The sequence below is a fragment of the Stegostoma tigrinum genome, chromosome 22 (genome assembly GCF_030684315.1).
Source record: "Stegostoma tigrinum isolate sSteTig4 chromosome 22, sSteTig4.hap1, whole genome shotgun sequence".
Classification (NCBI taxonomy): Eukaryota; Metazoa; Chordata; class Chondrichthyes; order Orectolobiformes; family Stegostomatidae; genus Stegostoma; species Stegostoma tigrinum.
In genome coordinates, this window is record NC_081375.1 from 3,454,460 (window position 1) to 3,481,421 (window position 26,962).

Consider the following 26,962-nt stretch of genomic DNA (forward strand, 5'->3'; position numbering starts at 1 on the left):
GTAACAATACATTTTCTTCCCCACATTATACTTGTCTGCCGTGTATTTTCAAATTGAGGAGCATCTGGTTAATCTGCGAGAGCTGTGGCACACCTTGATTTTGTCCCAGAAGCAATGAAGGATCCCTTAAGATCTTGTAATGTTTAGTGGAACTCTTGGGTGGGAATAAAAATAGAACAAGAAGTGATCCATTGAGATATGGGGTTTTAAAACAATGGGTCTGGAAATGTATTAAGTTATTAGTACTTGCTTTGTTTAGTTCTTGTACAGTACAAGTTTTGGTTTAAAATATGAAACTTGCTGGTTTAGTTATGTCAGTTGGCAGCTGAGTTTGAATTTCTTTTTAGATTATTGGTCTCCTTCAATCTTTACTACTGAACAATGAGGAAAGTATATCAACTACTTTAACAATCCAAACTGCTTTAGTGTATCTGTCAGTGCCATTATAGTGTTTTATTTACAGTGAAGTCTTGTCATTCTGTTGTCCATCGTTTTTGGTTTTGCTTTTCCACACAATGCTTTTTATTTTGTCAATAAGTACAACTCAAGTGTTTGCTAGAAATAGTAGGAACTGCAGATGCTGGAGAACCTGAGATAACAATGTGTAGAGCTGGATGAACACAGCAGGAAAGTTGACGTTTCACACTAGACCCTTCTTCAGAAATTTCTGAAAAAGGGTCTAGGCCTGAAACATCAGCATTCCCGTCCCTCTGATGCTGCTTGGCCTGCTGTGTTCATCCAGCTCTACACCTTGTTATCGCAAGCATTTGCTGATCTGAGAGTCTTTGGGACTAAATGAGTGCACTGCATATGCATTCACAAAAGTGAACAATCGGGCCAGTCTCCAGAAGCAGTCAGAAAATGGCAGGACTTCACCGTATATGAAGGAAGCTGATCAATGTTTCTAGTTGTGCAAACTGATTTAAGTCTACTTATTTTATGCTTTCTGTTGCAGGCTAATGTAATCTGTATAGTGTATGCTGTAAATAGCAAAAATTCCATTGACAAGGTAGGTGTAATTCAAATGTTAAAATATATCAAATATCAGATTGAAAAAATATTTAGCACATCAATTTCTTTCAGAACTAGTCAATCTGATTTTCTTTGGCTAAATTTGAAGCTGGTTGTTACAAAATTAAATATTTGCCTGTTGCAGGTAACAAGTCGATGGATTCCTCTAATAAATGACAGGACTGATAAGGATAGCAGGTACTGTGAAATTAGTTAAGTACAGCAACTTGTTTTGAAAGGCTAGAAAGTTAAATGATTAAAGAGAGTTTTTGCTATTGACTTGTATATAGCAAGATATTGCCTTGCTCTCTCTTTATTTAAAAAGACATTTAGAATTAAATCAAAATTCCTACAGAAAATCAAAATCTGTGTTTTAATCAGATGTGTGAACCAACTTCAATCTGTATAAATGTATTGTTTTTCCAGAATGCCCCTCATACTGGTGGGAAATAAATCTGATCTCGTAGAACATAGTAGCATGGAAGCTATTCTTCCCATAATGAACCAGTACACTGAAATAGAGACTTGTGTTGAGGTAGGTCATTCTTTCAGTCCTGTAGATTGGATTAGCAATGTTGAATTGATGTTGTATGAAGAGGAACATTTAATTGATATTAGCGTATCAAGTTAAGGCAATTGATAGTCTGTTCGACTGCATGACTGTGGAAGTGTCTCTTTCTCATGCTTTCTTCTTCCTCCCCAACACCACCGCTACCACCTTACCCCCTCCTCCCTAAAACAGTATTTCCAGTTGTATGATTGAGGTTTTCCTGGGAGAAAGGAATTGCTGCAAGTGGGCACTAATCAAAGGTTTATTGATCGGCACGTCATTTATCATTGATGTAATGGTAGAATCTCATGAATAAGCTTTTGTGTCAATGGCTGTCTTTCTGAATCACACGTTACAAATATGAATGTCATATTTCCTTGGCTTCAGCCCATGGACTGCAGTGGTTCGAGAAGGCGACCTAAAACCACTTCCTTGGGGCAACTGAATATACGCAAGAAATGCCTGACTTGCCAACAACACTTAAATGTCCCAAGCAATTTTACAATCATTGAATGTTTATATCACATACTCAGTTCACCAGGCCCAGCTTGTTTTCATTGTCATTTTAACTTTGCAAAACCTGTGAATTTATTTTTACGTAACAACTAGCTTGTTTGTCATAAAAAGGCAGTCAGGCAGCATTAATAATGTGATTTTAAAGAAATATTTGAATTACTTTACAATCTGACACGGTCAATTCTGTGGAGATTTTCTTGCAAAGAAAGTAATCTTTTGTTCGTCCCATTAAGAACTATTTGTAAAATGTCTCATTAGCTCAGCTGATATGTACTGTAACTATTGGATTATTTTTAAACTGTTCAAAGTATGAATTTTTGTTAAATTTTCCAGTGTTCAGCAAAGAACCTGAAGAACATCTCTGAGCTATTTTACTACGCACAGAAAGCTGTTCTGCACCCAACAGGTCCACTGTATTGCCCAGAAGAGAAAGAGGTAAAGATGACCCTGGCTAAAAGAATACCTGCGTCCTTCCAGTGTGCTTACATACCTTAATGCTTCGATGTGATGTCTCTGTTTGCATTGTATTGAGTAAACCTCATTCCTTAACAATTTATAAGACCATAAGACCACAAGACCATAAGACATAGGAGTGGAAGTAAGGCCATTCGGCCCATCAAGCCCACTCCGCCACTTAAATCATGCCTGATGGGCATTTCAACTCCACTTCCCTGCACTCTCCCCATAGCCCTTGATTCTTTGTGAGATCAAGAATTTGTCGATCTCTGCCTTGAAGGCATCCAACGTCCCGGCCTCCACTGCACTCCGTGGCAATGAATTCCACAAGCCCACCTGAAGAAATGGCTGAAGAAACGTCGTCTCATTTCAGTTTTAAATTTACCCCCTTTAATTTTAAGGCTGTGCCCACGGGCCCTAGTCTCCCCACCTAACGGAAATCACTTCCTAGTGTCCACCCCTTCTAAGCCCTACATTATCTTGTAAGTTTCTGTTAGATCTCCCCTCAACCTTCCAAACTCTAATGAGTACAATCCCAGGATCCTTAGCCGTTCATCATACGTTAAACCTATCATTCCAGGGATTATCCTTGTGAATTTCGGCTGGACACGCTCCAGGTCTAGCATGTCCTTCCTGAGGTGTGGGGCCCAAAATTGGACACAGTATTCTAAATGGGGCCTAACTAGAGCTTTATAAAGCCTCAGAAGCACATCGCTGCTTTTATATTCCAACCCTCTTGAGATAGACGACAATATTACATTCGCTTTCTTAACCCGGACTCTACCTGCAAGTTAACGTTTAGAGATTCCTGGACCAACACTCCCAGATCCCTTTGTACTTCTGCTTTTCAAATTTTCTCACCATTTAGAAAATAGTCCATGCCTGTATTTTTTTTTTGATATGTGCAGGTAATCTGTTATCCAGGGTCTTTAAAAGCCACTTTTGAGTTACAGGAACATATGAATTAAGAGCAGGAGTCAGCTATTCCACCTGCTCAGTAGGCCCACAAAAGCTGCTAATGTTAGCAATGACTACATTTTTAAAATATTTCATATGTGAAAAATACGTTTGACGATCTATCTCAAAAGATGCTGTATAAACACAAGTCTCTTTTCAGCTTTTCTAGCCTTTTTTGGCCTTATCCTAACTATCTGGTCCGATCAAGATTGTGGTCATGAACCTGAAGCCTGGCACTCTCGTGAGCCAAAGCCTTGACACATTGTGTCACTGAGAATGCTTTCCATTATTCAACCCTGAATCTTGGATAACTGAGTCTTAGCTGTTAAAACATTTTTACTTTGGTTTTTCATCCAGGGAGTATAAGTCAGAAAGGTTTCCTGGTTAAAGCCTAACTGGTTTCATTTGTTTATCTCTTCACAGATGAAGCCTGCCTGTATCAAAGCCTTAACTCGTATTTTTAAAATATCAGACCAGGATAACGATGGGATTCTCAATGATGCAGAACTCAATTTTTTCCAGGTAGAAATCTAGTGTATGCACACACCTTGATGTAACAGCGCTTTCCATTATTTGAAATTGTTTCAACCTAGAAAGGCCAACCACATAGAATTAGTAAGGGAAGGCCATGTCATAGAATCATAGATTCCCCACAATGTCGAAACAGGCCCTTTGGCCCAACACATCCACACTGACCCTCTGAAGAGCATCCCACCCAGTCCCAACCCCCTACCCTTTCCCAGTAACCCTGCATTTCCCATGGCTAACACACCTAATCTACACATCTCTAAACACGATGGGCAATTTAGTATGGCCAATCCATCTAGTTTGCACGTCTTTGGACTGTGGGAGGAAACCAGAGCACCTGGAAGAAACCCACGCAGACATGGAGGGGAATGTGTAAACTCCACACAGACAGTCGCCTGAGGGTGGATTCGAACCCAGGTCCCTGGTAATGTGAGGCAGCACTGCTAATCACTGAGCCACCGCGCTCCATTTTATAGCTCCCTTATTGTGATAAAACATTCCAAGGCACTTCACGGTGGCATTGCAAAGCAATGTATGACACCAGGCCTTGTAAGCTAGATATATACAAAGCCATGGTCATTTAAAAAATGCTGTGGAAGTTTTTTTAAAAATCTCAGATCGATAAAGTGGCTAATTTAACATGAGTTGAAAAATGTAATTCAGAGATGTGAATGGCTCTGGACCACCTTAATGAATGGTGTTAGAGCTGTGTGAAGTTAAAATTCAAGCGTTGATTTTTCCTGTATTTTCAGTTTGAGACTGTATAAATGTATATTGAAGATCTTTATGTTCATATGACGTGAATTGCTAAATGTGCATTTCTCCATCTATCATTCTTTCAATATATTAAAAAGCCCAAAGCCCAAAATCCAAAATCTTGACCATGTCACAGACCTAGTAAATCCTTGGTTCTGCATTAGACCTTCCTTTGCAGCCTTTCATATTTGCTGAATGGAAAGTGCTGATTTCTGGTCACTGGCAGGCTTTAGAGAAAAGATGAAGAGAAGAGTAGTAAATGTATGTCAGGGGCCTTTGTTTCAATGCCAATCTCCTAGCCATTACAAAAATATCTTTCCAACCCAATACTAATTGTCACTCAGCTGTCCTGGTTAGTGAACTTGCTTTATTGTGAGATAATGGGAACTGCAGATGCTGGAGAATTCCAAGATAATAAAGTGTGAAGCTGGATGAACACAGCAGGCCAAGCAGCATCTCAGGAGCACAAAAGCTGACGTTTCGGGCCTAGACCCTTCATCAGAGAGGGGGATGGGGAGAGGGAACTGGAATAAATAGGGAGAGAGGAGGAGGCGGACCGAAGATGGAGAGTAAAGAAGATAGGTGGAGAGGGTGTAGGTGGGGAGGTAGGGAGGGGATAGGTCAGTCCAGGGAAGACGGACAGGTCAAGGAGGTGGGATGAGGTTAGTAGGTAGCTGGGGGTGCGGCTTGGGGTGGGAGGAAGGGATGGGTGAGAGGAAGAACCGGTTAGGGAGGCAGAGACAGGTTGGACTGGTTTTGGGATGCAGTGGTGGAGGGGAAGAGCTGGGCTGGTTGTGTGGTGCAGTGGGGGGAGGGGACGAACTGGGCTGGTTTAGGGATGCAGTAGGAGAAGGGGAGATTTTGAAACTGGTGAAGTCCACATTGATACCATATGGCTGCAGGGTTCCCAGGCGGAATATGAGTTGCTGTTCCTGCAACCTTCGGGTGGCATCATTGTGGCAGTGCAGGAGGCCCATGATGGACATGTCATCAAGAGAATGGGAGGGGGAGTGGAAATGGTTCGCGACTGGGAGGTGCAGTTGTTTGTTGCGAACTGAGTGGAGGTGTTCTGCAAAGCGGTCCCCAAGCCTCCGCTTGGTTTCCCCAATGTAGAGGAATCCGCACCGGGTGCAGTGGGTGCAGTATACCACATTGGCAGATGTGCAGGTGAACCTCTGCTTAATGTGGAATGTCATCTTGGGGCCTGGGATAGGGGTGAGGGAGGAGGTGTGGGGACAAGTGTACTCTCTCCACCTATCTTCTTTACTCTCCATCTTCGGTCCGCCTCCCCCTCTCTCCCTATTTATTCCAGTTCCCTCTCCCCATCCTCCTCTCTGATGAAGGGTCTAGGCCCGAAATGTCAGCTTTTGTGCTCCTGAGATGCTGCTTGGCCTGCTGTGTTCATCCAGCCTCACATTTTATTATCTTGCTTTTATTGTGAACATTTTGTGACTGTTACTAATCTATTTAATTATAGAGAACCTGTTTTAACACCCCATTGGCACCTCAAGCTCTGGAAGACGTAAAGAACGTAGTACGGAAGAACATGAGTGATGGTGTCGCTGATAATGGACTAACGTTGAAAGGTAAACTTTGCATCAGTGAAATTGCAGGAATGTATGACATGGTTCAGGAGGTGGGTGGGTGGAGAGTTATCAGCCCTTCATCCAATAAGGACTCTCAAGTTTCTTTAGAAATAATCATCGAATGTCCCCCTGATTTCTTCAGTTGACCCTACCTGTGCCTCCATCATATTTTCATGTGATGCATTCCAGACCTGAATGACTGCCTGTGTGATGTCACATTTTCTACGTTTGCAAATTAGTTCAAATCATTTGCCCTCTCTTTCAAGATCCTTTTACCGAGTAGGAACAATTTCTCAGTATCTACTCAATCCAGACCCTTCACAATTTTGAAAAGTTCTTTTGGATTTCCTTTTAGTCTTTTTCAGTCCAAAAAACAATGCAAACCCCTCTAATCCATCCACATAACTAATATTCCTTTTCTCTGGAGATATTTTTTGTAAATCTCTTGTGCACGCTCTCCTATGTATTGATATACTTCCCATAGTATGGCACCCAGAACTGATTACGGTTCTCCATCTGCAGTCTAGCAAGCATGTGCAAGTTCAGCACTTGCTCTTTGCTCTCGCTTTATGCCCCTGCTAATAAAACTCAGTTTACTGTGTGCTTTATTAACTACATTCTGCACCTGTCCTGCTACCTTTAATGACCTGTGCACCATTGTACCTACGTTGTGCCATAAGCATGTCTTTGACTATATTCCCATGAGGAGTTAGCACCCAAAATTTACAGTTGTATTTTGAATGGGACCATGGAGTTTGTTCTGCATTACCTGCCGCTTTCTCTTGAACTGTTGAAGTTCACCTGTTCATTTCTGTCTCCAGGCCCTTAAGCTGCCTCTCTGAATATGCTCCATGGATGTACCACAGCGACTCCAGCTACTATTGATGCTTTGAAACCCAGAACTCCAGTTTCTGTAGCTACACGTCTGATTGTCTTGGACATCATTAGAGTCCATGACTTACCATATTACAAGCTAAACATTCCACTGTGATGCACTGCCATGCTTTAACTTACCTTGTGTTAAATTTTCTGTTCTTTACATTACTTACTTTTCTTGTTTTAATACCTCATTTGCACCTTAAGCTCTGGAAGATGTGAAGAATGTAGTATGGAAAATGTGGTACAAGTCAGAAATGGGGATGCTCGCTAATGGTTGCACAATGTTCACCACAATTTGGGACTCTTCAGATATTGAAAAACACTGTATATAAATGCACCAAGACTGGCACAGCATTCAGGCTTGGGCTGACAAAAGCAACTAACGTTCTTGCCACTCAAATGTCGGCAATGACCATCTCCAATAAGAGACAATCTAAGCACTATTCCTTGACATGCAATGACATTACCATCATTGAATCCCCCACTGTCATCTAAATACAGTGGTCACAAGAGCAAGTCAGCGACTAGGAATACTGTAGTAAGTATTGTCCTGACTCCCCAAAACCAGTCCACCTTCTACAAAGCACAAGTCGGGAGGATAATGGAATACTCCCCACTTGCCACTGCTGAGCCCAACTTCAACAACACTTAAGAAGCTTGACGCTATCCAGGACAAAGCCCACCTGATTTGGCAGTGCATCCACTCCCTTCACCACCGATGCTCAGTAGTAGTAGTGTGTACAGTCTACATGATACACTGTAGAAATTCACCACTGATCCTTGGAGGGTACATTCCAAACTTATAACCAATTTTTTCTAGGGCAAGGACAGCAGGTACACTGGAATGGCAGCTCCAGTAAGTTCCCTTCAAAGCCACACTTCCTCCTGACTCGGAAATGTATCGCTGTTCCTTCTCTGTTGTTTGATCAAAGTCTTTGAATCCCCCCCCCACCCCACAACAGTTTTGTGGGCCAACCTTGAGCATATAGGTTGCAGCGGTTCTAGAAGGCAACACACAACTGTCTCAAGGGCAACTAAGGCAGTAAATGCTCCCCAGCCAGTGACAACCATTTTTCCCAAGTAAATAAAAATAAAATCGCCCCGACTTTCTAGTGTTCTGTTAAATCCAAGTAGATCAGCTACATTAAAAATAATATGCTTTTCTAATTTAGAGCAATTTAAAGAAGCCCCTAATGTTCAGTATTTGTTAGAAAGATTTATTTTCCAACTAAAAGCTAATGACCCAAGTCACATGACAGGTGCATGTCAAAACTGGGCTGCGATAATGATAACAAAGTGTGAAGCTGGATGAACACAGCAGGCCAAGCAGCATCTCAGGAGCACAAAAGCTGATGAAGGGTCTAGGCCCGAAACATCAGCTTTTGTGCTCCTAAGATGCTGCTTGGCCTGCTGTGTTCATCCAGCTTCACACTTTGTTATCATGGATTCTCCAGCATCTGCAGTTCCCATTATCTCTGGGCTGTGATAATGTTTTATAATATAAATATAATATAACATATAAATAGAAAGCGGGACATAACACCAGCGCTTCGTCGGAGGCTCACTGATGATGTTACCTAGAATGGTGACGAAACGTCTGAAAACTAACCTTCCAGCTCAGTGAGCAAACTCACATACAAAACCTCAACTTGAGCTACAAATCTTCTCAAAACTCAATAATGTTTTATGAATGGGAGGGAATGAGCTCTGTTTTGTCAAACTGAAGTGTTAAAATTTTTAAACTTTTTAAGAAATAATTTCTGAACAATTGAGGCTGCAGCCTCTTGTTGGAATTTGGATGACTTTTTTTCTTTATTCAGTCACGGGATGTGGGTGTCGCTGGTCAGGCAGCTTTTATTGCCCATCCCTAATTACCCAGAGCGCAGTTAAGAGGCAACCACATTGCTGTGGATCTGGAGTCACATGTAGGCCAGACCAGGTCAGGATGGCATTTTCCTTCCCTAAAGATCACTAGTGAACCAGATGGTTTTTTTCAACAATTGACAATGGATTCACAGTCATCATTAGATTCTCAATTCCAGATATTTATTGAATTCAAATTCCACCATCTGCTGTGGGTCTCTGGATTATCAGCCTAGTGATAATACCACTAGGCCATCGCCTGCCCTAAAAGAGAGGAAATATGAAGATTTTTAAGACAATGGAATGCTCCTTCCCAGAGAGCAGTGGAGGCAAGAGCGACAGTCAACATGTTTTGGGGTAGATAGGAAAGCAGACCCGCAATCAGACCTGCCATGATCGTGTGAAATGACATGCATATGGTCACAGAAATTTGAGGGTGCATACGTGACGATCAATGGTCGGCACAATATCGTGGGCTGAAGGGCCTGTTCTGTGCTGTACTGTTCTATGTTCTAGGTCATGTAACTTCATTACAAATTTACCACATTTATGCTGAAAAATAATCACAACCATCTTTTCCAAAGCAACGCAGGAATTCCCTTTTAACACTGTGTGAGAGTTTACTAGATAGGCTACAGAGTGCGTCATTGAATAAATTCCTGCTTGATCTTGCCACAAGAGGGGAGTGCGTTCACGTGCATGTTAGTTAATTGTTGTCTCCTGTAACAGCATACAAAAACTTTGCTATTAGCTTTCTGTCTACAATGAATAACATTTTATTTATTTTAACTTCAAATTCTATTGTGCATAAGATTCTGTTCTCTTTTCCTTGTCCCGGTTACTCGTGAACTGGCACTACTTGCAGCTGATTGGGCTATAGAGTGACCTGACCCAGGCTTTGGAGAGTACGATTTCTTTCTCCCTCTTGTGCTTGGTGCCTTGTTCACAGTAACACAGCTAAGATATGAAAAGTGATATTAGAATAGTACAATTTATACACTAAATATATGTTTTTGCTGAAAATGTGCCCAAGTGTGGGTTTCAGATCTGTGGTATGTCGCATTTCTAACAGAATTTAGAACTGGAGAAAGCAAAGAATAACGATTTTTAGTCTTGGCATCTCGTGACTGCCATTGGAATAGTTCTTGCCAAGTTTCCTGTTGCTTCTTAGCAGTCCAGTTTTCTATGAAGAGTTTGAAATACCGAGAATGTTATTAATATGAACAATACCATGGGAGTATAAACAGCTTCAGAGATTGAAGGCATCATTATCCTCTGCATCTTGTATGCACAAGGAACAGGTGTAGGCCATTTGACTCATCAAGCCTGTTTTGTCATATCACAGGATCATGGCTTCTGCTTTCCTGTCTACACCAAAACACTTTGATCGTCTCTCTTGCCTCCATTGGGAAGGAGCATTCTATTGTCTTAAAAACGCTCATCTTTCCTTTCCTTTCCTCTTTTGTCTCAGTCTTAAGTGGGAAATCCCTTTTTAAGCTGTTAACCCTAGTTCTAGTCTCCCCCATAGGTGAAACATCCTTAAATAATCCACCCTGTCTAGTTCTCAGTGGTTCTTATGTTTCATTCAGATCATCTGTCATTCTTCTGATTTCCTCATAGCACAACACATGACTCTATAGTCTGTTCATAGAATCCCTTCAGTGTGGAAGCAGGCCATTTGGCCTTCTGAAGAGCATCCCACCCAGACTCACCCCCTTATCCTATCCTTGTAACTCTACGTTTCCCATGGCTAATCCAACTAACCCAGGCATCCCTGGACAATATGGGCAATTTAGCATGACCAGTCCATCTGTCCTGCACATCTTCAGACTGCAGGAAGTAACCAGAGTACCCAGGGAAAATGGAGAGAATTTGTAAAATCCACACAGTCGCACGAGGCTGGAATTGAACCGGAGACTCTGGCATTGTGAAGCAGCAGTGGTAATCACTGAGCCACTGTGCTGCCCTTATGTGATCTCAACTGGGGCAGCACGGTGGCTCAGTGGTTAGCACTGGAGCCTCACAGCGCCAGGGACCCAGGTTCGATTCCAGCCTCGGGCGACTGCCTGTGTGAAGTTTGCACGTTCTCCCCGTGTCTGTGTGGGTTCCCCCGGATCCTCTGGTTTCCCCCCACAGTCGAAAGATGTGCAGGCTAGGTGGATTGGCCATGCTAAATTGTCCATCGTGTTCAGGGGTGTGTGGGTTATAGGGGAATGGGTCTGGGTGGGATGCTTCAAGGGGCGGTGTGGACTTGTTGGGCTGAAAGGCCTGTTTCCACACTATAGGGAATCTAATCTAATAAAAAAAACCCTGTACGACTGTAGCAAAACCTTCCTACTTCTATATCCCATTCTTGCAACAAGTGGCAACATTCCATGTGCATTCCTAATCACTTGCTGTACCTGCATACTAACTTCCTGTAATTCATGAATCAGGACACCCAAATCCATCTGTACCTCTGTCCTATCTCTCTTTAAATATGTTCTTTCTGTTCTTCCTGGGCAATTGGACAAGTCCTCCTTTTTTCCCCACAAAATACAGTATTAGCCAAATTTTTGCCCTGCTTTTTAATTAATCAATATGACTTACGTCATCTTCACATTCTACTCTCCTATCTTTGCATCATCAGTAAATTGGGATTGGAAGATGAATGTATGAATGTTCAATGAAATGGGTATTTATTTTGATTATTTTCAGTCAATAAAAAGCACAAGGAAAATTTGTTTGCATTATTGCATTCATTGAATTAATGCATCAATTGAGATTGATCCCTGTTTTGAGTGTTTAATAAAGCAAGTAACTCCAAGAAATGTTATCACTTTAAATCAGTAATATCAGGACAAACTCAGCAGACACAAACATCTAATAGTGAATCTATTCATTATTTATGGGTGATCCGCAATAAACTGCGTGATAAGGAACTTCACTGTCATGAAGGAACTTCATAAGTTTGTATCTCAGCCTGAGACCATAAATTGAGGCGACATAATTTTGTCTGTTTCTTAATTTATTTCCCGAACAATGTGAAATAATGTGTTTTTTTAAATCTAACATTTTATGTTCTGCCTTGCTCCATGTCTGCATCTGACTCTTTGGTGGGTTAAAATTCCAGTGCACCCTTGTCCTATTACTTTATGGACCCAACCACCATAGTGGAGGACATAGCCATTGAGATCTAATATGCAATCATAATTCTCCTAAGGGTCATTAAAGACTTAAGCCAGCATTTCACTGTTAATTATATTTTCCCCTATTTAATCCAGGGAATAAAGTCATAGCTAATATACATTGTGCCTCTCAAATCAGATTAGAATGCTATGGAAGTCCAATGACTTATGTGAGCAAATAAGTCGCCATGTTACAACTTGAAGCTGTATTTGTATTCAGTTAAATCAAAGTTCACTTAATCTTTGTGGATGTTGCTTGAGAATGCAATTTTGGTCACAGCACCAGGAAAATCCAGTGCTTCAAATAATGCACCGAATTACTAGACTGTTTAGAGTAGTAAGATTAACTGTCAAATTGACACTTTTAATAATGCAGCATTGTCAATATTGCACTGAAGTGTCAGTTTAGATTATGCGCATGAGTTCAGTATTGATATCGGCATTTATAACAACCAAAATTACGAATGGTTTTGGTATAGTGTTGGAGCTATGTTAATTTGATTTTCCGTTTCCAGACCCATTTGCTGTAAGCTGGTGGTTTTGGATATTGTGAAGGACCAATTAGTATCAGATGTTTGATCACCCTGCTCTGTTGCAGGTTTTTTATTTCTGCATACGTTATTTATACAAAGAGGGAGACATGAAACTACATGGACGGTTTTACGTCGGTTTGGATATGATGATGACCTGGAGCTCACGCATGAATATCTGTTCCCGATGTAGGTATTGGAGATAAGTATTCCTCTATTGCACTGTAGAATAGTGACTTTTAAATGCTGCATATTGATGCAAGAATTTTTCTAGGGAGAGCAGATGTTGGAAAGTGACAGAAAAACCTAATGCTAAATAATAGAGGACCAAGGAGTCAACAAAAGGTGATCTTGTTGTTCTACGCAGCAAGGGAGAAATTTAAAAATCACTGACAAACTGACCTCTTGCCTTTTTAATTTCTTGATCTGCTTTTGTACCTCATGAATGAAAACGTGCCCCTGGTAAGGCCAACATTTATTGCCCATCCCTAGTGGCTCTTGAGCTGTGTGGCTTGGTAAGAGTACAGTCAAAAATCAAACACTTTGCCATGGGCATTGAGTCACTTGCAGGTATGGGTGAGAGATTTCCTTCCGTCAAGAACATTAGTAAACTAGATGGGTATTTATGACAATTACCAGTGGTTCCATGGGTACCATAGACTAACTAATTGATATCTATGCTCCAGATTTTTTTATGTTACTGAATTCAGACTTTACTATTTGCTATGGATTTGAACTCATGGCCCTGGAACATTACTCTGGAGCTGTGATTGGTAGCCGAATATTACTGCTAATATACTACACCTCCCTGTCACAGCTATGAAGTAAACAGTAAAATGCAAATATTTATGTGAAAGTTTTGTTTTGGGACTGATGAGTAAATATTTTGTATCGATTATTTTTAAATCTTGCATTTAAATGCCACCTTATCCTTCAAACATCTTGGGCAGTTCATCTCCAATGAATTACTTTGATTTGCTGTGACTGCAGTTATTTAGTGCAAAGTAAAATTAATTTATATTTAATTTGCATTTTATGTTTAGTCTTCAGTGAAAAATATCCATTAGACACAACACCAAAAAATGTTTGTTACAACCTTTTCATGTACCGTACTTTAAGTACGTAGATATTCAAAATCTAAGCCTCAAATTTGCTTTCTCAGGTATTGTTCTGTGATGGCATTTAAATTGCTATAGTCACATAAGAATCTGCAAAGCAGAAGTTCCATAGTTAGAGTAACTGGTTGAAGTTCATCAGACTGAATCCAACACCTTCAATATTTCTGTTTCTTAACTTGCAAATCTGGCACAGGAACATACAAAGTTTATGATGGTGAAGGCCACCTGATCCCATGTGCCATGATGGTCAAACCATCAAAGCTAATCACTTTGTCTGTCCCACCGTGTCATTTTTATTTATCTGTTTTTTTTACTTTTTTTATTTAAATGGAAAGAAATAATGCCTTACCTCCAAATTCTGAAAATCATTTGGCTACCAGAGTGTGAGAAAACTAATTTTTCAAAGCTAGTTACCCTAATAGAGCATTCTTGTTTTCCATATTCAGTCTGTTTTGAATGTATTATTTCAGACATTTGGTTGCAGTTCTTTTCAATATTACAATCTAAAACAGAATTTCATATTGTATGATTTTGACATCTGTACATTTAATGTTGTAATTTATTTCTGTAGATAGCCAAAATAACAGCTTTGAAACAGTTTTGGTTAAATTCACAGTATGTAATTTGATGACAGTAATGGATGCACAGGAATACAGTGGGCTGTAGCTGAGGGAAGTCAGGCTAGCTATGGTCCTTTACTTATTCAGTGTGCCTGTGTTTTCCACTTGTTCATTGCCGCACCTTGTTGAATGCAAAAATTAGTTGCTGATTGCCATTCAATTCAGCTAGATGCTTCAAAATATAATATTTGAAATTGTGGTGTAATCTGATAATAGGTTCAGCCAGGACCTTTCTTTTGATGGGAAAGGGTGCATAGGTTTCAGAAAGTTGTAACTTGGTGTAGATTCTGTACTGCTATGAAGTGCTAAAACATGCAAAGTTGTAGATTTTTCATCCTTTACAAACGGATGTCTTGAGGAGTCAATGGGATGGAGCAAAAGTGAATATGTAAATGCTATCTTTTCACCCCTTATCTGGAATGAAAAGTGGCAAATAGTACATCAGATAATGGGAATTACATTCTTCACAAGTCATTCTTTTGTTGGAGAAACCAAAGAAAAGAAGCCAGATTGATTTTTATTTAGCATTTGTAATTTATATAAAGAAGGAGATCTGAAATTAGGTTATCGGTTTTACATTGGTTTGGATATGCTGATGATCTGGAGCTCTCACATGACTATCTGTTATGGTTCTTTAACTTAGCACAACCTTGCTGTTCCCTCAAAAGTTTAGCTTTTAAGAATCATGTTGAAAGTTGAGGTTTCATGATCACATTATTCAATGTCACAGGAATGGGATATTGGATTGCTTTGCAGTTCTGCAGGAATGTTATAAGGTAATTGACTTGTTGCATAGTGGTGACTTCATTGTGAATGAAAGACTGATTCTTATTTCCTCTTTTTCACAGGTTAAAAATCCCTCCAGACTGTACAACTGAACTGAACCATCATGCATACTTATTCTTACAAAGTATTTTTGATAAACACGATTTGGTGAGCTGATAGTGTATGGTTGGTTAATTTTGTTCTGCTTGATCCCAAATGATGGTAATACTAGATAAGTAAGATTCCAGAGTGAAATCAAGATTGATAAACCAAAGGTCTCCACATTTAAACCTTCTTGTCCAGCTGGCCTGACTGTAATGTGCTTCCTTCCAGCAAACTGTGTATTCATTAGATGTTATTTAAAACAGATGACTAACTCAGCTCACTGTTGCTTAGCATGGGTTCCCTAAACTCATGTCTTCAGTAGTTTTTAGAATGTCTTTCTGTCCAACACTCCCACAGCCTTCTGCTTCTTGTCACCAACTTTTAAGCATCTCCCCATTCCTCAATGCTTACAACTTTTAATAACCACATTTCTGCTGGCATTGACCTCTCCCCACAGCAAGAACTTGCTTCTGGCTTCTCTCTGTCCCTGTTTCTGGCAACTATAAAACTCAAATACCTTAGCTATTAGTGATAATGGGAACTGCAGATGCTGGAGAATCCAAGATAATGAAATGTGAGGCTGGATGAACACAGCAGGCCCAGCAGCAATCTCAGGAGCTCCTGAGATTGCTGCTGGGCCTGCTGTGTTCATCCAGTCTCCCATTTCATTACCTTAGCTATTAACTCCCCAGGTGATGCGCTGGCTATTTAGCTGAAATCATGTGATATATATGAAAATGTTGTTCTGAACTCAACATTCAAAATGATGTAAATTATTTTTAAAAAGGTCAGATCTTCACAAAACTGAAATAATAAAATCCAAGTTTTCCTCTACTATAGGACCCATGTTATCAAATAATATATTATGAACTGTCATAACAGTTTCCCTTCTTATATGCCTTTTAATGTCCTCAGTTGTGCTTTTGTCCTCAGCATAACCATTCCTTTCTCCTTCCTCATCTTTGTTCTCATATGTCTACTTGAGGATTAATACTCTTATTTATCTGCTGCTTCTTCAAGACAGTGAACAGGATTATAATCTGTTTCCACATGTACACTGTCAGTGCCGAATTTCATCTCTCTGTCACTCTGTGGACTCTTTTTCTATACCTGCATGATCAGCTGGTCCAACATTCATGGATGGCTCACGATTTTCTTCAGTTAAACGTTCTATGTGGGTTTCTGCCAGGTGCTGCTGTTGCTTACACGGTCCAAAGATATGCAGATTAGGCGGGATTGACCATGCTAAATTACCCATAGTGTTCAGGGATGTGTAAGTTAGGTGGTTTAGCCTTGGGAAGTACAAGGGTAGGGGCATGAATCAGTGGACTTGTTAGGCTAAATAGCCTGTCTTTTTTTTTAAAAAAGGCATCTCACAGCGCCAGGAACCCAGATTAGATTCCACCCTGTGTAGGGTTTACATATTCTTCCCTTGTCTGCATGGGTTTCCTCCCACAGTCCAGAGCACCACAGGGAAAGGGTAGGAGGATGGGTCTGGGTGGGATGCTCTTCAGAGGGTCAGTGTAGACTTGTTGGGCCAAATGGCCTTTTTCTGCACTGTAGGGTTTCTATGATTGGGGACAGCAGAACTATTGACATTAACCTCTTCTACCCCTGGTATGACTGAAGGGAGGAGTGCACTAGAAATCAAGCCCCACTATTGCTCGAGCTTTGCAAAGAGTGTGCATGTCTAATGTGATCACTGCAATAGCCAATTTTTGTTTCTTTTTATTATTACTGAAGATAGACATGGTGCTTAGGGTTAAAAGGGTTCAAAGGGTATGGGGAGACAGTGGGAACGGGTACTGAGTTGGGCTGATCATATTGAATAGAAGAGGAGACTTGAAAGGCCAAATGGTGTAATACTGTTTCTATTTTCTATGATTCTGTTCTTCAAAATAAAAATAATTTCATCAGAATGCTTCAGTAAATTCAAATTGTTTACTAGAGGTGGATTCGTGTTTTAAATGCCAAGCTAGACTGGTTATCAATTAAAAACTGAAAGAACTACAGGTGCTGAAAATCAGGAACAAAAACAAAGTTGCTGGGAAAGCTCAGCGGGTCTGGCAGCATCTGTGAGGGGGGAGAAAAAAATTCAGCGTTAACCTTTCAAGCCCAAGTGATAACTCTGATTTTTTTCTCCACAGATGCTGCCAGGCTTGCTGAGCTTTTCCAGCAACTTCTGTTTTTGTTGTGGTTATCAATTAAGCTACTTTGCGGGACTAAACTATATTATTCATAAACCACACATTCTTACACAGACAGGATGAAACAAAGTAACTCTGCAGAGCAACTAAGCATCGAAAAGTAAAGGAAAATCACTGGTCGAGAATGTGACCCAAAAGGGTAAAATTCGGTGACTACCTCACTGTACCTTTTAGTTTCTTGTTGATGCAATCATTTTGCTGTCAGCTTAGAATGATTTAGAGACCATCCGTTCAGGTAACAAGTCAGTTAGACATAGATCTTACTATTGAGCTAACAGTTTGGCTTTCAGAGTTGTGAGGAGATCCAAGATCTAAGATTAAATTAACCTCACTCTGTAACCACCTTAACACAGAGATCATCCCCTCGCATTCCATAATACCGCATGTCTCCATTCCTTAATTCATCATTTATATTAAAAAACACTTTGTAGCTTCTTCATTGTCTAGCTAACATCACATCAGTTTGGCGCGGCACGGCGGCTCAGTGGTTAGCACTGCTCCCTCACAGTGCCAGGGACCTGGGTTCGATTCCACCCTCAGGTGGCTGTCTATGTGGAGTTTGCACATTCTCCCCATGTCTGCGTGGGTTTCCTCTGGGTGCTCTGCTTTCCGCAGAGCCCAAAAATGTATAGGCTAGATGGATTGGCCGTGCTCAGCTGCCTGTAATGTTCAGGGATGGGTAGCTTAGGTGGGTTATTAGGGGGATGGGTCTGGATGGGATGCTCCAAGGATCAGGGTGGACTTGTAGGGCCAAAGGGCCTGTTTCCACACTGCGGGGGTGGGGGGTGGCATTCTGTGATCGATATGAAGTATCAGATTAGTATAATTCTATGCTTGCACATTGCTTCATGGTCCATCATGGCTTTCATTTTAGAATTCCTATGCTGCTGTTAAGATGTCTCATCGGCCTCACCCCTCCCTCTCACTATAACTACCTTGAGCCCTTAAAACGTTTAAAGGTCTGTTGCTTCCATTCTGGTTTAGAAGAATGAGGGGGATTTTGTAGAAATATATAAAATTCTAAAAGACTGGACAGGTTAGATACAGGAAGGATGTTTCTGACGGTGGGGGAATCCAGAATCAAAGGTCATAGTTTAAGGATTTTTAGGACTGAGATAAGAAATTTCTTCACCCAGAGAGTGGTGACCCTGTGGAATTAACTACCACAGAAGTTAGTTTAGGCCAAAACATTGTGATTTCAAAAAGGAGGTAATATATCTCTTGTGGCTAAAGGGATCAAGGGATGGTAGAGGGGAGAGCAGGAGTAGGATATTAAGCTCAAGGATCAGACATGATCATAATGAATGGCGGAGTAGCCTTGAGGGTTTGAATGGCCTATCGTTTATGTTTCCATTGTTGTGTACACCATTCTGTTCCAGCGTAATGACAGTTATGCTTTTGGCTGGCCTTTCTCACCACCAAATCTGTCTTCCTAAAGACCTATCTTTTAAAACTACCTCTTGAACTTCTTCTTTGGCTCAGCATTCATTTTATTTCATTATTCAACATGCCATGGGAGGTTTTAACTTTTTTGAAGGCACTATATAAACGTTGAGTTAATTAACTTAACTTTATTCTTCTGGGTTGTTTCTCAGGATCGAGATTGTGCATTGTCGCCTGATGAACTAAAAGACTTATTCAAAGTATTTCCTTACATGCCTTGGGGTCCTGATGTCAACAACACTGTTTGTACCAATGACAAGGGATGGGTCACTTACCAGGGTTATATTTGTCAATGGACGTGAGTAATTTTCCTTTAAAAATTTCACACAGTATGTTATGTTTTTCTGCTTTCTATTTAAAATCTCAAACTTTTAAACAGCTGAATATTTGTGTTTTGAATTAGGCTGACCACGTACCTTGATGTTCAGCGGTGTTTAGAATATTTAGGTTACCTAGGATACTCCATTCTAAGGGAACAGGAGTCTCAGGCAGCTGCTGTCACTGGTAAGCGATGGACTTCTATTGAACTTTTATGGGGAGTTGCCATGTGTTTGATTTAAAATGCCAGCGTGCTCCTTTCAACCATATAATAAAGCCCTGACATTACTAGACTAATCTGTATTGAAGAGGGATAAGAGCAACAAACCTACATTCATGAAAATCTCATGAATTTAGCTGATACCAAATGTGCACCAAATGACATTTTACACATCAGGGAATGAATGTTTACTATTTATATATCAGCTGAATAATTCAGACCAACCTGTAGATTTCTGAAGAAGGGTCCTGACCCGAAATGTCAGCTTTCCTGCTTCTCCGATGCTGCCTGGCCTGCTGTTCATCCGGCTCCACAATGTTACCTCAGACTCCAGCATCGGCAGTTCTTACCATCTTATCTACAGATAGTTGTTTATAATCTAGAGCTGATTTTGACAAGCTCAAGCATTTTTAAACTACCATCTGTTTTGCATGTCGCTTCTTTATATTTTTTTAGTGGCATTTGTGATCTGTTTTATTTAAAGTTTATATTCAGAAGGGAGAGATAATGGCATTTCCACCTCCTTCATATCCTCCTCCTGTGTTTTACACTGAAATACATGACTTTATACAGAAAACTCTTAACTCTGTTTTTTGAACTCTACTGATGTCTTTATTTCTAACCATTGTTACACAGATGTTCATTTATAACCATCTAATTTAGTTTTCAGATGTCAGTATTAAATTTGAGATTTACACAGTAACAACTGTAATGAGGGACTCATTCTGTCAGATTAAATTAATCTTTCTCCTCAGATCTGAAGGCCAGTCATTTTGGACTCTTAACTCTTGACATGCTACCAAATCTGCTGAGTTTTTCCAGAGCTTTGATTATATATCAGATTTCCAGCTTTTATGATATTATGCTTTTAGTTTAAATTAAGTGCATTATTTTAGTTAAATACCATGAATGTGTTTTTTTTGCCTAAATGCAATGGGTGTCATACTCATCATATCTACACTTAATGCTACTATATGTGTATGAGGAAATGAATTAAACCTCCCCCACCATCATGATGGCAAGTTCTAATTATCCAAATATTCATGAATAAAGCCTTCACGATTACATCTCAGCTTCATACCACAAGAACAATAGCCTATACAACCCATCAACCCTGCTCTGCTATTGAATGCAGTCATGCTGATCTTGACTCCAGTTTCCTGCTCCCCATTTCTCTTAAATTCCTAAGAAATCAGAAGTGTTTCTATCCCAACCTGCGATAGGATTAGGGTTATTGCTGTTGCAATTTGCAAGCTATTAATCCTTCTGCTTAAAAGCGAAGCAAAGTTTGAAAAAGTTTTTTTTATTCAAGGTATTTTTCCATTTCATGATCAACAATGATCATTATAAAAATGTGAGGAACTTATTTCAGACAATCCTAATCTTTCCCCATACTTGATTACACAACTGATGGTAAGGGCTTCATGTAGCGTTTCAAGAACAGCACCATTGAAAGCTTTGAGGACTGAAATTGGAACTTCAGATTAGCTTTCATTCAGCCACCCAATCCCAGAAAATATTAATTTAGTACTATGGTGTGGATGCTGAGACATAAAATAACTACTGTAGCTTTCAAAATTTCCAATATGGGGTAAATTCTGCAAATATTGACCCTTAATATTCCACCTGCTACTACAGCATTCTGGCAGAGAACAAAAAATGCTGTGGAGAGAGAGCAAGTTAGAGTCTTAGATGACTGTTCACCAGAAGTCCTATGCCGTTAGAAACATTAGCTAATTCTCTCCACGGATGCTGCCGGACCCATTGTGATTTCCAGTGCATTTACTTTTAGTGTTGGATAAATGATTTATTAACCACTCTTTATACTCCTGCAGTAACAAGAGATAAAAAACTAGATCTGCAGAAAAAACAAACACAAAGGAATGTGTTTCAGTGTAATCTTATTGGCATGAAAAACTGTGGCAAAACTGGAATTCTCCAAGGCTTCCTCGGCCGAAATTTAGCGGTGAGCACCTCGGAATTTTTAGAGTGCTGCATTTGTCTTATTATTTGCCTTTTAATGTGTGCAGGTCATCAAACAGTTGTCTTGTTTACTCCATTGTAATAAATTAGTAAAAAGAAATGCTTTATTTCATTAGTTGTTAAAGAGAACACTATAAAACTACACTGTGAGAACTAGATATTCATCTAAAATTATACCAACTTCTCAGTAACATTGTACTTTGGTAAAATTACCTCTCCTAGTGCAATGTACTCGTGCACAAATGTGCAGATTTTATGAAAACCTGAAGATTTCTGTATTATTCTGTATTGAGATAGGTTTAAACCTTTTAAAATGATTTTTGGTATATTGAAAAGCATGAATCTGAATCAGAGGGTCACCTTTCATCCACTTTCTATCCATTAGACCTGTATTATTTTTATTCATTGGCAACTCTGCCTTTGCAACCTCAAGTAAAATATTAAATGGAAACTGAATCTCCTATTTAATTTCTGCCCCAACCCACCCTCAAAAGTTTTAATTATATTTTGTGCCTTCTGGGCTGATATTTCAGGCACAGGGTGAATGGTAAAGGAGATTTTCCCCTCATAAAGTTGAGTATGAATTATAAATTTCCTGTACCTGTTCAACGTAATTGTCCAAAGAACACCACAACAGCACCGGTGATGGTTTTGATGCCGGATTTTTAAGTTCCTGGCTATGTTGAAAGTATCCTTTAAACCCACAGATGTAACACTAGGTCCTGGAATTTAAAGGTCTCAACCACTCTACAAATCAAATCTCAAGTCCCATATATAATAAAGAAATATTTTCAGAACTCTATATTGCTTTTGGATGTGGGATTTGATGGCACAATAAGAATACATCATTGTTCAAGTCTTTAAAAAACATGGAAGTAAAAAGTCTCAGTGAATGCACCACATAGATCTCTCAACATTAGCCAAGGCACAGGAGATAACAGTGGCACATGCAAGCATTTCAACCCTGCAAAAAAAGTCCTCATACTAGCAAGTAACTTTCTCCCAAAATGTTTAGAACTGTCTCTCAAGCTAATCAAGTACAGACATTCTCACAGAATCTTCAGCAAGGACTTCAGCAAGGCATTTGATAAGGTTCCCCACGGCAGGCTCATTCATAAAGTCAGGCGGTATGGGATACAGGGTGATTTGGCTGTCTGGATTCAGAATTGATTGGCTGACAGGAGGCAGAGAGTGGTTGTAGATGGTAAGTATTCTGCCTGGAGATCAGTGCTGAGTGGTGTCCCGCAGGGCTCTGTTCTTGGGCCTCTGCTCTTCGTAGTTTTTATAAATGACTTGGATGAGCATGTTGAGGGGTGGGTTAGTATGTTTGCTGATGACACAAAGGTTGGAGGTGCCTTGATAGTATCGAGGGCTATTGCAGGCTTCAGCGAGACATTGACAGAATGCAGAGCTGGGCTGAGAAATGGCAGATGGAGTTCAACCTGGATAAATGCGAAGTGATGCATTTTGGAAGGTCGAACTTAAATGCTGAATATAGGATTAAAGGCAGGATTCTCGGCAGTGTGGAGGAACAGCGGGATCTTGGTGTTCAAGTGCATAGCTCCCTCAAAGTTGCCACCTAGGTGGATAAGGTTGTTAAGAAAGCATATGGTGTTTTGGCTTTCATTAACAGGGGGATCGAGTTTAAGAGCCGTGAGGTTATACTGCAGCTCTGCAAAACCCTGGTGAGACCACACTTGGAATATTGTGTCCAGTTCTGGTCGCCCTGTTATAGGAAAGATGTGGAGGCTTTGGAGAGGGTGCGAAGGAGGTTTACCAGGATGCTGCCTGGACTGGAGGGCTTGTCTTACGAGGAGAGGTTGACTGAGCTCGGACTTCTCTGGAGAGAAGGAGAAAGAGAGGTGACCTGATCGAGGTGTACAAGGTAATGAGAGGCATGGATAGAGTCGATAGCCAGAGACTTTTCCCCAGGGCAGGATTGACTGCCACGAGTGGTCATAGTTTTAAGGTGTTAGGAGGAAGCTATAGAGGAGACGTCAGAGGGAGGTTCTTCACCCAGAGAGTTGTGAGCGCATGGCATACTGTGCCAGTGGAAGTCGCGGAAGCAAAGTGACTGCTGGACATGCACATGGACAGCAGTGAATTGAGGGGAATGTAGGTTAGGTTATTTTATTTTTGGATTAGGATTATCCCACGGCTCAACATCATGGGCCGAAGGGCCTCTACTGTGCTGTACTTTTCTATGTTCTATACCTAAACAGCCAATATCTCAGACTCTTCCCATCTCTGGTTATGTCCTGTCCCACAACGGGGCAGACCCAGCAGAGGTGCTGACACAGTGGTAAACAGTTAGGAGGCACTCGGCCTTGGAGTCCTCAACATTGACACTGGACTTCATGAAGTCCACTGGCATCAGTCGAATGTGGGCAAGGAAAGTTTTTGCTGATTCCAGTTCCTGGCTGATAAATTTAGTTTTCTGTCGTATTAAACATTACTTGGAAGATGTACTGAATGTGTGTTAGGTCAGAAACTTCGATGCCCATCATCAAGAGTGGATTGACAGCATTGTTACTGATTTCTAAGCCTACGGGTTCTACCATATAGAAGGACAAAGGCACCAGATATTTGGGAATGCCATCACCTGCAAGTTACACTCCAAACCACAGTCCTCTTGACTTGCAGCTATAATCACCATTCCTTCACTGTTGCTCCCTCCCTAATAGCATTGTGGATGAACCTGTGTCACATGGACTGCAGTGGTTTAAGAAGTCGACCAACACCACCACCTCAATTAGGGATGGACAGTAAATGCTGGTTTAATCAGTAATGTCCACACCCTGTGAATAAATAATAAAAAGATAAACGATGAAGGTTTCTTCCACTTGCTATGAAATATTATAGAATATTTTCCTTTTCCTCTAATGGAGTAAATCTTTGAATAAAGAACAGAGTTGTATCTTTGAAAATAGAACATAGAACAATACAGCGCAGAATGGGCCCTTCGGCCCTCGATGTTGCGCCAACATGTAAAATAATCTAAGCCCATCCCCCTACACTATCCCATCATCATCCATATGCTTATCCAAGGACTGTTTAAATGCCCCTAATGTGGCTAAGTTAACTACATTGGCAGGCAGGGCGTTCCATACCCTTACCACTCTGAGTAAAGAACCTGCCTTTGACATCTGTCTTAAATCTATCACCCCTCAATTTGTAGCTATGCCCCCTTACAAGCTGAAGCCATCATGCTAGGAAAAAGACACTCACTGTCCATCCTATCTAATCCTCTGATCATCTTGTATGTCTCTATTAAATCCCCTCTTAGCCGCCTTCTCTCCAATGAGAACAGACCCAAGTCCCTTAACCTTTCTTTATAAGAGCTGTGCTCCAGACCAGGCAACATGCTGGTAAATCTCCTCTGCACCTTTTCCAATGTTTCCACATCCTTCCTGTAATGGGGCGACCAGAACTGCACGCACTATTCCAAATGAGGCCGCACTAGCGTTTTGTACAGTTGCAGCATGACATCATGGCTCTGGAACTCAATCCTTCTCCCAATAAAACCGAACACACCGTAAGCCTTCTTAACAGCCCTATCAACTTGGGTGACAACTTTCAGGGATCTATGTACATGGACACCAAGACCCTTCTCCACATCCACACTACCAAGAATCTTTCCATTGACCCGGTATTCTGCCTTCTTATTATTCTTCCCAAAGTGAATCACCTCACATTTATCTGCATTGAACTCCATTTGCCACCTTTCAGCCCAATTCTGCAGTTTATCCAAGTCTCCCTGCAACATTCTTCCACACTGTCCACCACTCTAGCGTCATCTGCAAACTTACTAACCCATCCACCAATGCCTGCGTCCAAGTCATTTATAAAAATGACAAACAGCAGTGGTCCCAAAACAGATCCTTGAGGCACACTACGAGTGACCTGACTTCAGGCTGAATATTTTCCATCAACCACTACTCGTTGCCTTCTTACAGAAAGCCAGTTTCTAATCCAAACTGCTAAATCTCCCTCAATCCCGTGCCTCCGTATTTACTCCAATAGCCTACCATGTGGAACCTTATCAAAGGCTTCACTGAAGTCCACGTACACCACGTCAACTGCCCTTCCCTCATCCACATGCTTGGTCACCTTCTCAAAAAAACTCAGTGAGGTTTGTGAGACAAGACCTGCCCTTGACGAATCCATGTTGACTATCTCCAATCAGGTTGTTGCTTGCTAGATGATTATAAATCCTATCACTTATAATCCTTTCCAAAACTTTTCCTACACAGATGTAAGGCTCACAGGTCTATAATTACCTTGGCCATCCCTACTGCCCTTCTTGAACAAGGGCACAACATTTTCAATCCTCCAGTCCTCTGGTACTAAACCTGTAGACAATGAGGACTCGAAGATCAAGGCCAAAGGCTCAGCCACCTCCTCCCTAGCGTCCCAGAGAATCCTCAGAAAAATCCCATCTGGCCCAGGGGATTTATCTACCTTCACACATTTTAGAATTGATAACACCTCCACCTTACTAACCTTAATCCTTTCAATTCTAGTAGCCTGTAACTCAGTTGTCTCCTCTACAGTATTCTCCTGTTCCTCAGTGAAAACAGATGAGAAATAATCATTTAGCACCTCTCCGATCTCCACAGCGCCCACACACTACTTCCCACTTCTGTCTTTGACTGGCCCTATTCCTATCCTAGTCATCCTCTTATTCTTCACATACCTATAGAAAGCTTTAGGGTTCTCCTTTATTCTACCTGCTAATGTCTGCTCATGTCCCCTCCTTGCTCTTCTTAACTCTCTCTCTTTAAATGCTTCCTACTAATCTGTAACTCTCCATCGCCTCATTTGAGCCATCTCATCTCATTGTCACATAAGCCTCCCTCTTCCGCTCAGCAAGAGATATAATTTCTTTAGTAAACCACAGTTCCCTTACCTTATTGCTTCCTCCCCCTGCCTGACCAGGGCATACCTGTCAAAGACATGCAATATCTGTTCCTTAAACCAGCTCCACATTTCCAGAAGACTAGGAGTGGAAGTAAGGCCATTCAGCCCATCAAGACCACTCCACCATTTAAATCATGGCTGATGGGCATTTCAGCTCCACTTCACTGCACTCTCCCCTTAGCCCTTGATTCCTTTTGAGATCAAGAATTTGTCGATCTCTGCATTGAAGGCATCCAAAGCCCTGGCCTCCACTGCACTCCGTAGCAATGAATTCCACAAGCCCACCACTCTCTGGCTGCAGAAATGTCGTCTCATTTCGGTTTTAAATTTACCCCCTTTAATTTTAAGGCTGTGCCCATGGGTCCTAGTCTCCCCGCCTAACGGAAACAACTTCCTAGCGTCCACCCCTTCTAAACCATACATTATCTTGTAAGTTTCTGTTAGATCTCCCCTCAACCTTCTAA

General features: G+C 40.9%; 1 protein-coding gene across 5 annotated transcripts in view; it reads left to right on the forward strand.

Moving 5' to 3' along the window:
• LOC125463596 (mitochondrial Rho GTPase 1) overlaps positions 1 to 26,962 on the forward strand; it is an 88,079-nt gene that overhangs the window by 37,580 nt on the left and 23,537 nt on the right. For 4 of the 5 annotated variants that reach the window (XM_048555048.2, XM_048555050.2, XM_048555051.2 and 1 more), the window contains exons 5-15: positions 956 to 1,009; positions 1,157 to 1,209; positions 1,438 to 1,546; positions 2,411 to 2,512; positions 3,914 to 4,012; positions 6,252 to 6,360; positions 12,868 to 12,988; positions 15,386 to 15,470; positions 19,210 to 19,355; positions 19,461 to 19,561; positions 21,431 to 21,561. In XM_048555048.2, the coding sequence (XP_048411005.1) occupies positions 956 to 1,009; positions 1,157 to 1,209; positions 1,438 to 1,546; positions 2,411 to 2,512; positions 3,914 to 4,012; positions 6,252 to 6,360; positions 12,868 to 12,988; positions 15,386 to 15,470; positions 19,210 to 19,355; positions 19,461 to 19,561; positions 21,431 to 21,561 (1,110 nt within the window). The remainder of the gene's footprint in view (positions 1 to 955; positions 1,010 to 1,156; positions 1,210 to 1,437; positions 1,547 to 2,410; positions 2,513 to 3,913; positions 4,013 to 6,251; positions 6,361 to 12,867; positions 12,989 to 15,385; positions 15,471 to 19,209; positions 19,356 to 19,460; positions 19,562 to 21,430; positions 21,562 to 26,962) is intronic. The other variant, XM_048555049.2, reaches the window with a different exon arrangement.